We start from the raw sequence: 13,507 nt of genomic DNA, 5'->3' as shown, positions 1-13,507 counted from the left end.
CCTAGTTCCTTTCCCTTTGGTAACTGTTAAGGAGTCCCAATTTTATGGCTCCAGAAAGGTGCAAAGTTAGAAGATTCCATGAGTTAATCTGAATGAACAGCAATTATTAATGCTAATTTCCCATGGTCATATGATAAAATGTACAGCAATTAAAAGGAATAAATGAGAAGTAAATGGATTGACACAAATAAAGTTCCAAAAAGCAAGTAATTTCCTAACAATACCTTTAAATCATTGTTCTCTTAAAATAAGTTTTAAAATGACACAAATATGAAAGCTTTAGTCACTGAATAGAAAATATTTCAAGCATACAAAATGTACAGAGAAAAAAGTTCTGGGTATTCACCACTAAGGACCATTAAATTAAATATCTTGCCATATTTGTGGCTGGTGTTTCTAAAGAAATAAAATAACACATATTTATTTTTCCATATCCTAAAACCCTTTCCCCATTGGAACCACTTCCTGAACTTGGATGAATTATTTCTGTTTTTCATAAGTTCAATCAGCGTCCATAAAACATACACTTTTTTGGATTTTAAAGTTTACATATTTTACATGGCATTTTTGCATTTCAGTTTTTAAAAACAATACATTTAATGTCCTGGCACATTTTTCTCTGTTTCATTCATGTTAACGACTTTCCCTTATTACAGCAACCTGATACATCACAGTTTGTTCTCCTTCTCCAACTGAGAGGTATTTTCATTATTGCCCTTACACACACATTCAAGCCCACACAAAATATGTAAACAATTGTAAATAACACAAGGAGAACAATTAAATTAGACACTGTGGCTGCCTCAGGGAACTGAGAGGAACATACCATGTATACTATATTTATTCATGTTGTTTTATGATACTAGGAAATGAATTCTTATGGCAAAATGTCAAGTCTTAGTAACTCAGGAAGTAGGATCCATGATTATTTGCTTCTTATTCTATGCTGTTTTGCCTTTTCAATATTTTATATACTCTTGAAGAGAAAGAGGTGAACTAGGGTGTAGTCTCATATCTGCTTCATTCTATAACTCCTCCCTCTCAGAATACTCATAACCAGGAAACCATGTCAAAACCAGAGATCTCTTCTACCAAGGGGTGCCCTGAACCAGGAGTGGGAGGGCAAGGAGAGGGTGGCCACACACCTATGTCCCTTGCTAAAGAAATGAAAGAAAATGTTAGATAATTCTAGAATAATCTGCAAAATTGAGTAAGAGTAGATTGCCCTTGAAGATGGAAAAAGTCCAGAGGCTTAAGGATCACAGTAGGTGGTTATTCAAATGAGAGATACTTGAGAATTATTGCAAAGGAAAAAGCAAAGAGGTCTAGGAGAAGATGGTGGGCCACTATATAGGCCCCTTACAGGTGACCTATTCTGCTTATCATCTGCATGTGTTCACCTAACAATACCCTCCAGGGGCCAGTGAACAATGACCTATCCCTGTTGCAAAATGTGAAGTAGGGGATGTCAGATTACTGGGTATCCATAGTAAGGAATGGTACTTAGTTCTTTCCCATATGTAAATTATAAATATGGAAAGCTCCATATGTAGAGAGCCCAGAAAGACCGTGAAGCCCCTGGGTTTTTGAACAGAAATAATTGTCAATGGGACCAGGCTGAGGTGTGCTGTATATGATCTGGGCATGGCTGTTGACTAGGAGGTTACAGGAAGACTATTTGCAGTGTTTGTGTCTTTTGGGATTTCAATATCCAAAGTTCCTCACTATTCAAATATTTTTACTCTCATGTGATCACAGGGCAGCACAAATCCTTGAGGAGCAAAGCCCAGAGATGAAGAACTTGGCTTTTTCTGATTCTCTTGTCCTGAGAGGGCAAATGAATGACATCTTATTCCGCTGTGAGGCTTGGCTCATGTGCATTTTAAATCACTTGTCCACCCAAACACATCTTCCTTATAGATCTTATGAAGCCCCCAATTATACAGATGCAGTGGCCTTCCAGGTTATTCAGAAGAATCTCCCCAGCTGATTGACAAATGCACACGGAAGAATACGGGTCCTCAACTGTCAACATGCTCATAAGAAGAAAAGGGTGGACACAATGGCATTATTAATCATATTTCCTGTAAAATGATAAATTGTTTTATACTTCCAATAATACGACAGCATGTCCATAGATAATTTTACCTCTTTAGATAATTAAAAAAAAAAACAACTGAAGACTTCTTCAGCCAGAGTTCATTTATCTCAAAATCAACTCAAATGAGTGAGGTGACCTAACCATACCAATACTACACATGATGAAGCTGAGTATAGTGGTGATACTGGCTTTCTTCACAGATTTGAATAATGAACTTTGCAAATGCTCAAGGTAGGCAAGCAGGAGAAAAAGGCTTTTTATTCAGAGAAAGCTAAAGTACGGAACTCCCAGCACACACTTGGAGTGGACAAGAGTGCCTGTGTCTCTTCTTTGTCTAGGGCTCTATATCCCAGACTTAGCGGAGTTGTCTAATTTCTATAGTTCCCACTGGATTACTGTCCATTGTTTTGACCAATCTCACTGAAAGTTGTCTATATTTCCAAATTTGGCAAGCTCCTACAAAGCTCACGTGACTGTAACTGCGAACAAAATGAAAAAAAAAGGATGTTCTCACCACAAGCATCAAGTTTTTGCGCATTCCTGAGGCTCTCAGTAAGCATCCTGTTTCTGTCCTTTCCTGAGGCCCTTATCCTGCTCTAACTGGAAAGGAGCTGCCCCATCTTTTCCCTGTCTCAGTGGATTCTGATATCATTCTGGGAAACAGTTTAATAGCAAAAATCTCAATAATGACCTGGTTAGGGTAAGAAAGTCCAGCTCCCTTTCCTCTCAGTAGGTCTAAACCTGGGGCAAAATCCACACAGTCCTAAGCACCCAGTAAGGCAGAAGCTTGTGCCCACCTAGGACCATGGCCTTGCCTACATACCCTTCTGCCCCAACCACCATCTCCCAATTTATTTTGAGAATGTTCCCCCCAAACCAGTGTAACAGGATCCATGGGCCCAGGATCTCTTTATGGAACATGGCCCAGAAAACTGAGTTTAGATGGCTGAAATTATTTGTCAACCATTCCACTGTTAGAGACAAAGACCAAAATCAGATTTCAAACCTAAGCTGACAGGCCTCTCGCCATCATGTTTTCAAGTCATTTTACAGAACCTTAGTCATTGAAAAGTTAGGCACTCTGAAACACCAGAAGGCCTTTCTCTTGTACTCATTCTCGACCTGATGCAAATAGGATGACAAAATCATTAAGGGAGAGGTATCATCCTGATGAGTTTCCTAAAGGCCAACTTCATGTCCCTGTTCCTCAGGCTGTATATGAAGGGGTTCATCATTTGTGGGACCACAGCATACATCACTGAAGCCACTGCAGCCTTCGTGGAAGAGTCAGCAACTGCAGAACTGATGTATACCACTAATCCTGTCCCATAGAACAAGGAGACAACTGAGAGGTGAGACCCGCAGGTGGAAAAGGCTTTATACCTTCCCCCTGCTGATGGCACTCACAAAACAGAGGAGACAATTTGAGCATAAGAGAAAGTGATCCCAGAGAGAGGAAGACCCCCAAATAGGCTAAACACAACAAATATCAGGAAGTTATTGATGAGGGTGTCAGAGCAGGCAGCTTGATGACCTGAGCAAGTTCACAGAAGAAGTGGGGGATTTTCCTGTTTGTGCAGGAGAGATACAGCACCATCAGACTGTGGAGCAGGGTATTCACGACGTTAAAGAGCAGACTGAGCAGAAACAGCAGGGCACAGAGTTGGGGGTTCATGACGACTGTGTACATCCGGAGTTGACAGATGGCCACATAGCTGTCATAGGCCACTGCTGCAAGGAGACAGCCTTCAAAACCAATAAAATCGAGGACAAAGCAGACCTGGGCGATGCAGCCTGTATAAGTGATGTGCTGATTCTGTGTCTGAATGTTCACAAGCATCTTGGGGATCGTGATTGTGCTTACAGAGATGTCAGCCAGGGACAGGTTGCAGAGGAAGAAGTACATGGGGTTGTGGAAGAGGGGGTCAGAGCTGACAGCCAGGATGATGGGCATGTTCCCCAGGATGGTGACCAGGTACAAGGACAGGAACAGGCCAAAGAGAAGGGGTGCAGTTCTGGATCCTGTGTCAATCCCAAGAGGAGGAATTCGGAAATATGCGTGTGATTTCTGGGATCCACATAGTTAATGAACCTATAGAAAATATTGGGTGACAATAAAATGAACAATATGGTCCGTGGTCCAGCCACAGCACCTGGGTTCTTGTTTGAAATGCCAATCCTCGGGTCCTGCTCCATCTTACGGATGACACGTCCCAGGGCTGGTTCTCAGCAACATGTTTTTACAATCCCTGCAGATAACGCTGACCTACACTAACAACTGGGGACTGTTACCCTAGAAACATGGTCACGCAGCCCATGAACCCCAGGTAATACAACAATCTTTTCCTCTCCTTTTATCTCTCTCTGTCCTACTTCCCTCCCTCCTTCTCTACTGTCTTGTCACTTAATCAGCCCAAATTTTATTGAGAATGACTTTCTGACACACTGGCAAGTTCTGGGAGCAGAATAAAGACCACGTGAGTTTATTCCCTCAGAATATTCCATGCCTCAAGAAATCAGAAACATGCAAATGAAATTACAAAATTTGTCTTATCTTCAGGATCTTCTTCCCAACATGACACCAAAGCTCTTCTGTGGGTGGATGTATTTAGTTCCAGGTGAAATGACCACCTTAGACAAGGGCACTCCAAGCACCTTGTGGAGATGCATGTCTCCTAAATGCCGACCTCATGACGAGCACTGTCTAGTGGACATTATGTTACCTGCTGGCATCATTATGGTAGGATGCTTGATATGTTTCCTGGAAACTGCATCGTGGAAACAGAAGGTCTGCCTCTGAGAAGGGCACAGAGACCCTGTGAAATACCTGGTTTCTGGGCAAGAAGTACCATGGCAGGTTATGTGTCTCAGCTGTTGCTTCCTGGCTCTGCAGCACTGTTGAGTGAGGTGGTCACAGAGACACTATTTGCAGTCTCTGCATCCCTGGGGGCTCAATATTCAAAGCTCCTCATTAGACAAACTTGATTATTATTCGGGTCCCAGGACAGTACAAACCCTTAAAGACCAGGACTCTAGAAGGGAGGTATTCAGGATGACTGCTTCCCTAGGCTGTGAGGCCAGGTGTTTACCATCTATTTCTCTCTTCCCATTGCACACAGCTTGCCCATGTGGGAACATCAGCCTTCTCTATTTGGACCCAGTCTGCATGTTTTCAGTAGAAGCTACGGCATCTAATTCAGTTAGTGATATAAGGAAATTGATTGTAAATTTAAGTGTGAAAACATATTTTGTGTAAAAAAATACATTTTTAAGTATACCTTAATAATGGTAAAATGCACTCAGATTTTTCATTCAAGATCCTCTGAATGTTCCCTGGCTCTTAAAATTCATTCTATTTCATACTGCATGTTCTGATCTACAATTTTTATACATTTGTTACTGTCATCAACCTAGACATACTTGATATTTTGAACATCTTTCCTATTTCATCTCAGTAGTTTCAGGGTATATTTTCACTTTATGGGATCATGGGTTGAAATTATGACACTCCATCTTTAATAGAGTTTTGAGAAATTACAGTGTCATGGGCAAAGCACTTGTCTGCTGTGTGATCCATACTGTGAGTGGAGTGAATGAGATTTCCACCTTAAATTCTAGGTGAACACGTTACTCCATTTTATTGTTCATTACAAACATTTCATCATTAATGAGTTTACTGTATTCTTGCACTGATCAATTTATATTTCCATGTTAACTTTTTAGATGATCTTGTGTTGAAAACAATATGGTATTTCCTCAAAATATTAAATGAAGACTTACATATGATCTAGTAATTCCACTTTAGATGTATTCTCCCAAAAATGGAGGCAAGGACTTGAAGAGGCATTTGGAACACCCATGCTCATGACAGCATTATTCACAATGGCCACCCGGTAGAAGCAGCCCACCTGCCTATCAACTGATGAATGGATAAACAAAATATGGTACACACACAATGGACTTTACTGAACCTAAAAGGAAGGAAATTCTGGCACACACTGCAGCATGGATGAATTTTGAAGACATTATACTCAGTAAACTAAGTCACAAATGGTTACACAGTGCCTGACTCTACGTGCATGAGTTTCCAAGTTTAGTGAAATTCAGTCACAGAAATGAGAATGAGACGGCCAAGGTCTGGTGTCAAGAGGACCTAGGTGAACAGTCAATAGGTACTGATTTCAGTTTGAGAGATGAAGAATTCTATGGATGGCTGGGATAGGGCTAGGAAACATGGTTAAGGACACTGACCTGGACACTTACAACTGACGACAGTGGTAAAAGAGTCGGAACAGCCAAAGCCATCTTAAGAGAAACAAATCTATAGAATTGCAGTGAGGAGAATAACAACCAAGAAGTGATATTCATTCATTAAGTTGAAACATTAACAAGGCCAAAAAGAAGCAAATCTTTGTAACACATTTTATACTTGTATATACAAAAGCAATGAAAAGATGTATAAAGTTATAAAAATGACAGTTTTCCATGGCAAACTGTATGATACTGGCAATAAAGAATTGGCTGCATCAATCAACCTTCTCTGCATGGTTACATTGCTCTTGCCTTTTCTCTGTGTCTTCTCTATATCTGTCTGTATTATGAAGACACATGTGATTGTATTTATTATCTATTCCTTCACATAATCTAGTTGAAGATCATTCACTGAAAAGACTTTTCCTAAATAAATATCACCGACTCTATTATCATATGATATGATGTGATATCATGGTACGGAGAATTAGGATGTGGCCATACATTTTGAAGACCACCATTCAGCTCATGACACATATGTCTTCTGTTAACTCCATGGAAAGGTCTAATATCAACTGACCAAAGGAAGGACAGTCAGTTTTCTGTTTCTTGGCATTATGTCCAAAAATGCCACCTGTATCTGCTTCACACTGGTGAATCTCAAATGTCTCACAATCATCAAACCACTGAGGTAATATAACTACATCAACTTTATGTTAATATAAATGAGCATAGTGGATGAGAGGGTTGCCTTGAAAGGGTATGTTTTACTAATGGCTAGTCTCACTGAGTACTAATTTGGGTTTAGAAACGCTAGCTGCCTTGCCCCGCTGCATGCCTAATTCTGGGATGCAACTGGCATGGTCATAACCACAGATCAGAAAGAAGCTAGTCTCTAGAAATGACTGCAGCCTTGCTTCCATCCTTTCCATATGCTACACACTTTTTAAAATGTTACTCATTTGGAGAGTAACCTACAAAAAGAAAAAAGAAATACTAAATGTGGAACCTATGACTTAGCATTGCTTATATGGACCCTGAGGCAAAGAAACTGAGTTTAGAATGAAATAATTCTCAAACATCATGGAGATAGACAAAAGAGCATCATCATGTTTCAACCCTGTATTGAAATGCATTTCGACATTCTGTTATCCAGTCATTTTTGAGGCACACGGTGGTGGAAGAAAGAGGCGTCTGGCTCATCCAGGAATCATGTCACTTTGATTCATTCAATAAAAACAAGTAAAAAGCAGGTGACATCATTAAAGATGTAGGTATCCTATTAATTATTTTCTTAAAGGCCCTTTTCATGTCCCTATTCCTGAGGCTGTAGATGAACGGATTTATCATTTGAGGAACCACGATGTACATCACTGAAGCTACTGCAGTCTTCCTGGAAGAGTCAGTAACTGCAGAACTAATGTACACCCCCAAAGCAGTCCCATAGAACAAGGAGACAACTGACAAGTAAGATCCGTAGGTGGAAAAGGCTTTAAGCTTTCCCTCCACTGGGGGCATTCTCAAAATAGAAGAGAGAATTCGAGTATAAGAGAAAATGACTCCAGGTACAGGAACACCCCCAACGAGGGAAGCCACGAAATATATTAGGATATTATTGATGAGGGTATCAGAGCAGGCCAGCTTGATGACCTGAGCAAGTTCAGAGAAGAAGTGGGGGATTTCCCTGTTTGTGCAGAAAGACAGCCTCAGCACCATCAGACTGTGGAGCAGCGCATTCCCCATGCCAATGAGCAGAGAGAGCAGAATGAGCAGAACACAGAGATGGGGGTTCATGATGACTGTGTACATCAGGGGGTGACAGATGGCCACGTAATTGTCATAGGCCATTGCTGCAAGGAGACAACTTTCAAATTCACCAAAACCAGTGACTAAGCCCATCTGCAAAAGGCATCCTGTGTAACTGATGTGCTGATTGTGTATTTTGATGTTCACCCGCATCTTAGGGATGTTGGTTGTGCTTATGCAGATGTCGGTAAAGGACAGGTGGGACAGGAAGAAGTACATGGGGGTGTGGAGGTGGGGGTCAGAGCTGACAGCCAGGATGATGAGCAGGTTCCCCAGGATGGTGACCATGTACATGGACAGGAACAGCCCGAAGAGGATGGGCTGCAGCTCTGGATCCTCTATCAGTCCCAGGAGGAGGAATTCTGAAACATCTGTGAGATTTGTAGGCTTCATGTTGTTGATAATCTGATGTAAAAAAGGCAATGAAAAGAAAAATAGTTGCTGGTCTAACAGCAACAATACCATCAGGGAACTTGTGGTTCAAATCTATCCCTTTGCTAATTTCTCCCTCCATCACCATCTCTCACACCGCTTCTCTCACCACCTATTGCCTGTCTTCTCTTTATTGACCCAAATTTTTAGAGATCACCAACTCCATTTTACACATTGTGCCAAGTGCTGAGACACCACGAATAAGACATGGCATTTCCTTTAGAAATATCCCATGCCTTCAAGCAAACAGAAGGACAAGAATAACATTATGACATCTGTATTCCAGAACAATGGTCCCCAATACTTGGCATTCTGCAGAGTCATCTGAAGTTCCTGTCACATAACAAATGGGTTAGTTCATGCTCTGACCCCATTTACTCTTGGGGACACTTGGGTAAGCTGAGGCTTGATCATGGACATGAAGTACACAGTCACTGCACAGCAAAAACTGGGTCTCAGTTTAGACTATCTGCTGAGTGGTCTTTTGTAAATAACCTCTGTTAATGCCTCTGAATGATACATAGCTAGCATTAATATAAACAGTCATGCAGATTTCATAATTCCTTTAAATTTTTCAATATTTCATCCTGAACAATGCCCATACTCTTTTCCCTTGTCTGTAAGGTATGTCTGCCTCTACCCATGAAGTAGCATGTACAAAGCCCCTGCATCCACCCAAGTATATGCTCTGCTCCTGGCAAAGATAAAAAATGTTGCCCATCAACCTGAAGCTCATAAGATGCCCCCAATAAAGTGGTACTGATCTTCCTAAGTGGTTCATTCTACAAGAAGCAGAGCACTGTGTCAGTGCGATTCTCTGTCTCATCCCAAAAGGATTTCTTCTCCTAAGATGACAATGTCATGTCTTTAAGAAAAACAGTTAAATATGAGAGAGAATGAATTGCATTGGCTTATGTGAAAATAGCAACAATTTGCTGGTGCTTGGAAGACTGAGACAAGATAATGCACGAACATATGGTATTTACAAGCCAAACATGTGACCTAAAGGATTGTCTCTGTTAGGCAGTGGTGTTCCCTCTCTTGGGAAGAGAGAAGAGGCCATGACAGCCTTTATCATTTGGAGGATTACTTGAACTCAAAGAGTGAGCTCAGTCCAGACCAACCCTTGCTTTGTGAACTGGGAACATTGTCTCTGCAGAGGCTTCGTGTCCTCAGTTGTGTAACAGGATCCCTCATCAGACCTTATGGGGATGTTGCAATAATGATGATGAATAGAAACACATCCAGCATGGCAGTCAGCACAGGGAACCCCCACCCTGACATTTCCTATCGTGGTTCTCCTTTTCTGCCATGAACAGCAGCTCTTGGCATGTTTCACTCATCAGAAGAAAGCAGTGGGCTCGGCAAGTAAAAGAAAACAATAAAAAAGAACATCCCAACTGTGACAACAGGAAATTTCAGGTAAGAGATTAATAATTGAGACTCCAGTTGGGAACCTTTACCATGTAGAAAAGGAATGAAGGAAACATTGGTGATGTCATTATTAATCCAGCAAAAACACGGGAAGAAATACACAGCAATTTAAATGAATCAAATAACAAAAACAACTAGATATTGGAATTAACACAAATAACTAAAGCCTACAGTAGAAAAAACACATATGACAGAAATCCTACAGCATGAGAAATTTAAAAATATTTCTTGATCGGAAACACATATATTATTTATTTTTATTATGAATCATTCAAGTGAAAGAAAATTACAAATACACCAGTGGAGATCTTGACCCCAACAAGTCAACATTATCAAATTCATTTATATCAGCATTACTAGGTGATTTTATTACAATATTTAATACAAATATATTTGAAGTCCCTATATCATGTATTTATGCAATCTTGAATACTTTACTTCCAAAACAAACCATGACACCAACCTGATATACAAAATCCCTCTGCACTTTTTACTCTATTTAGTATTATGATACCATAAAAAATTGCACTGTTTTGAATTTTAAAAACTTTTTTGAATATGAGCACACTGAATATGTCATTTACAGTTGGCTCTCTCATATAATTTAGTTTTTGATTAATTTGGTATTTAGTCCTGCAGCATTAATATAAAAAGAAGACAATAATCAACTGTATTTAAATTTTAAAATAAAAGGAAAATATTTGAAAAAAATACCCAGGAATTATCTTACTATACAGTTCCATCACAATTTATTTCTCCATGTCCTAACATGAATTACGCTTACTGCCTCTCTCTATATATATATAATTATGAATGCAGACACAGTTCAAAGTCATGCATGAGGAAAGCCATTGTGTTCAAGATAGAATGCCTCTAGATGTGGGAGAGGGGAAGAGAGGGTAATTCAATAGGCGCACCTTCTGTAGGCATATTCCAAGGCATAAACTTGGAGGCAAAGCTGAAAACTTTTCCTCTAATATCGGGAACAACACAGGGATACCCAATCTCCCCACTGTTATTCAACATAGTACTGGAGGTCCTAGCCACGGCAATCAGACAGAACAAAGAAATACAAGGTATTCAGATTGGTAAAGAAGAAGTCAAACTGTCACTATTTGCAAATGACATGATATTGTACATAAAAAACCCTGAAGAATCCACTCCGAAACTACTAGAACTAATATCTGAATTCATCCAAGTTTCAGGATACAAAATTAATACACAAAAATCTGTTGCATTCCTATACACTAATGATGAAATAGCAGAAAGAGAAATCAGGTAAACAACTCCATTTACAATTGCATCAAAAAGAATAAAATACCTAGGAATAAACCTAACCAAGAAAGTGAAAGACCAATGCCCTGAAAACTACAAGAAACTCTTAAGAGAAATTAAAGAGGACACTAACAAATGGAAACTCATTCCATGCTCTTGGCTAGGAAGAATTAATATTGTCAAATGGCCACCCTGCCTAAATCAATATACAGACTCAATGCAATTGCTATAAAAATACCTACAGCATTCATCAATGAACTGTAACAAATAGTTTTAAAATTTATATGGAACAACAAAAGACCCCAAAAGCCAAAGCAATCCTGAGAGGGAAGAATAAAGCAGGGGAGATCTCGTTTCCCAACTTCAAGCTCTACAACAAAGCCATAGTAAACAAGAAACTTTGCCACTGGCACAAGAACAGATCCACAGGCCAGTGGAACAGAATAGAGAATCCAGATATTAACCCAAACATGTATGGTCAATTAATATATGATAAAGGAGCTATGGGCATACAAAGGGGAAATCACAGCCTCTTCAACAGCTGGTGTTGGCAAAACTGGACAGCTACATGTAAGAGAATGAAACTGGACCATTGTCTAACCCCATACACAAAAGTGAATTTGAAATGGATCAAAGACCTGAATGTAAGTCATGAAACCATAAAACTCCGAGAAAAAAACATAGGCAAAAATCTCTTGGACATAAACATGAGCAACTTCTTCATGAACTTATCTCCCCGGGCAAGGAAAAAAAAAGCAAAAATGAACAAGTTGGACTATATCAAGATCAATATCTTCTGTACAGCAAAGGACAGCACCAACAGAACAAAAAGGCACCCTATAGTATGGGAGAATATATTCATAAATGACAGATCTGATAAAGAGTTGACATCCAAAACACATAAAGGGCTCATGCACCTCAACAAATGAAAAGCAAATAATCCAATTAAAAAATGGGCACAGGATTTGAACAGACACTTTTCCAAAGAAGAAACTCAGATGGCCAACAGACACATGAAAAGATGCTCCACATGGCTAATCATCAGAGAAATGCAAATTAAAACCATAATGAGATATCAACTCACACCAGTCAGGATGGCCGCCACACAAAAGGCAGACAACAACAAATGTTGGTAAGGATGTGGAGAAAGGGGAACCCTCCTACACTGCTGGTGGGAATATAAATTAGTTCAACCATTGTGGAAAAAATTATGGAGGTTCCTCAAAAAACTCAAAAACAGACATACCATATGACCGAGGAATTCCACTCCTAGGAAAATACCCTACGAATGCAGCAGTAAGTTTGAAAAAGACAGATGCACCCCTATGTTTATCGCAGCACTATTTACAATAGCAAAGAAATGGAAGCAACCTAAGTGTCCATCAGTATATGCATGGATAAAGAAGATGTGGTACTTATACAAAATGGAATATTTTTCAGCCATAAGAAGAAAACAGATCCTACCATTTGCAACAACTTGGACGGAGCTAGAGGGCATTATGCTCAGTGAAATAAGCCAGGTGGAGAAATACAGCTACCAAATGATTTCACTCATCTGTGGAGCACAAGAACAAAGCAAAAACTGAAGGAACAAAACAGCAGCAGACTCACAGAACCCAAGAATTGACTAACAGTTACCAAAGGGAAAGGGAATCTGGAGGATGGGTGGGAAGGGATGGAGGGAGAAGGGGCAAAAAGGGGCATTACTATTAGCAGACATAATGTGGGGGGTGTACGGGGAGGGCTGTACAACACAGAGAAGACAAGTAGTGATTCTATAGCATCTTACTATGCTGATGGATAGTGACTGTAATGGGGTATGTGGAGAAGACTTGGTTATGGGGGTAGTCGAGTAAACATAATGTTCCTCATGTAATTTTAGATTAATGATACCAAAATTAAAAAGTAAAATAATAAACTTGAAGGCAATACAATAAAATGTCAGCATTCATTCATTCTGTACTGATGTGAGTGAGGGGTGGGCATATACGTTTTTAAAATCACAATATCTTTTCTTTGTGATGCTGATGTACTAAATTATAGAAAACAAAAGAAAACATTAAAGTAATAACATGTTTTCTGCTGCTTTTACTTAAAATATTTGGTAGTTTTTAAAGAACAGCTGGTCTAGGAAGGGACTAGAAATCCCAGTTTCTTGTGACACCCTCTTATTCCCCAGATTGGCTATGGGGACAAAACAGCAGGTGT

General features: G+C 39.8%; 1 protein-coding gene and 1 pseudogene across 1 annotated transcript; both read right to left on the bottom strand.

Moving 5' to 3' along the window:
- Window positions 1-3,249: 3,249 nt before the first annotated feature.
- On the bottom strand, window positions 3,250-4,297 carry LOC118921295 (olfactory receptor 7G2-like; annotated as a pseudogene).
- A 3,270-nt stretch (window positions 4,298-7,567) lies between these two features.
- On the bottom strand, window positions 7,568-8,557 carry LOC118921290 (olfactory receptor 7G2-like). The gene has a single exon (XM_057489185.1). The coding sequence runs from the start codon at window positions 8,549-8,551 to the stop codon at window positions 7,568-7,570; it is 984 nt and encodes a 327-aa protein (XP_057345168.1). The 5' UTR covers window positions 8,552-8,557.
- Window positions 8,558-13,507: the final 4,950 nt, after the last annotated feature.

Source organism: Manis pentadactyla, chromosome 12 (genome assembly GCF_030020395.1).
Source record: "Manis pentadactyla isolate mManPen7 chromosome 12, mManPen7.hap1, whole genome shotgun sequence".
In the NCBI taxonomy this organism is placed as follows: Eukaryota; Metazoa; Chordata; class Mammalia; order Pholidota; family Manidae; genus Manis; species Manis pentadactyla.
The sequence above is the reverse complement of the archived record's forward strand: the minus strand, read 5'-3'. Positions and strand labels throughout refer to the sequence as shown.

Bases quoted from the DNA above. Each gene is read 5' to 3' on its own strand.
- LOC118921290 (XM_057489185.1), bottom strand. From the start codon at position 8,551: ATGAAGCCTACAAATCTCACAGATGTTTCAGAATTCCTCCTCCTGGGA.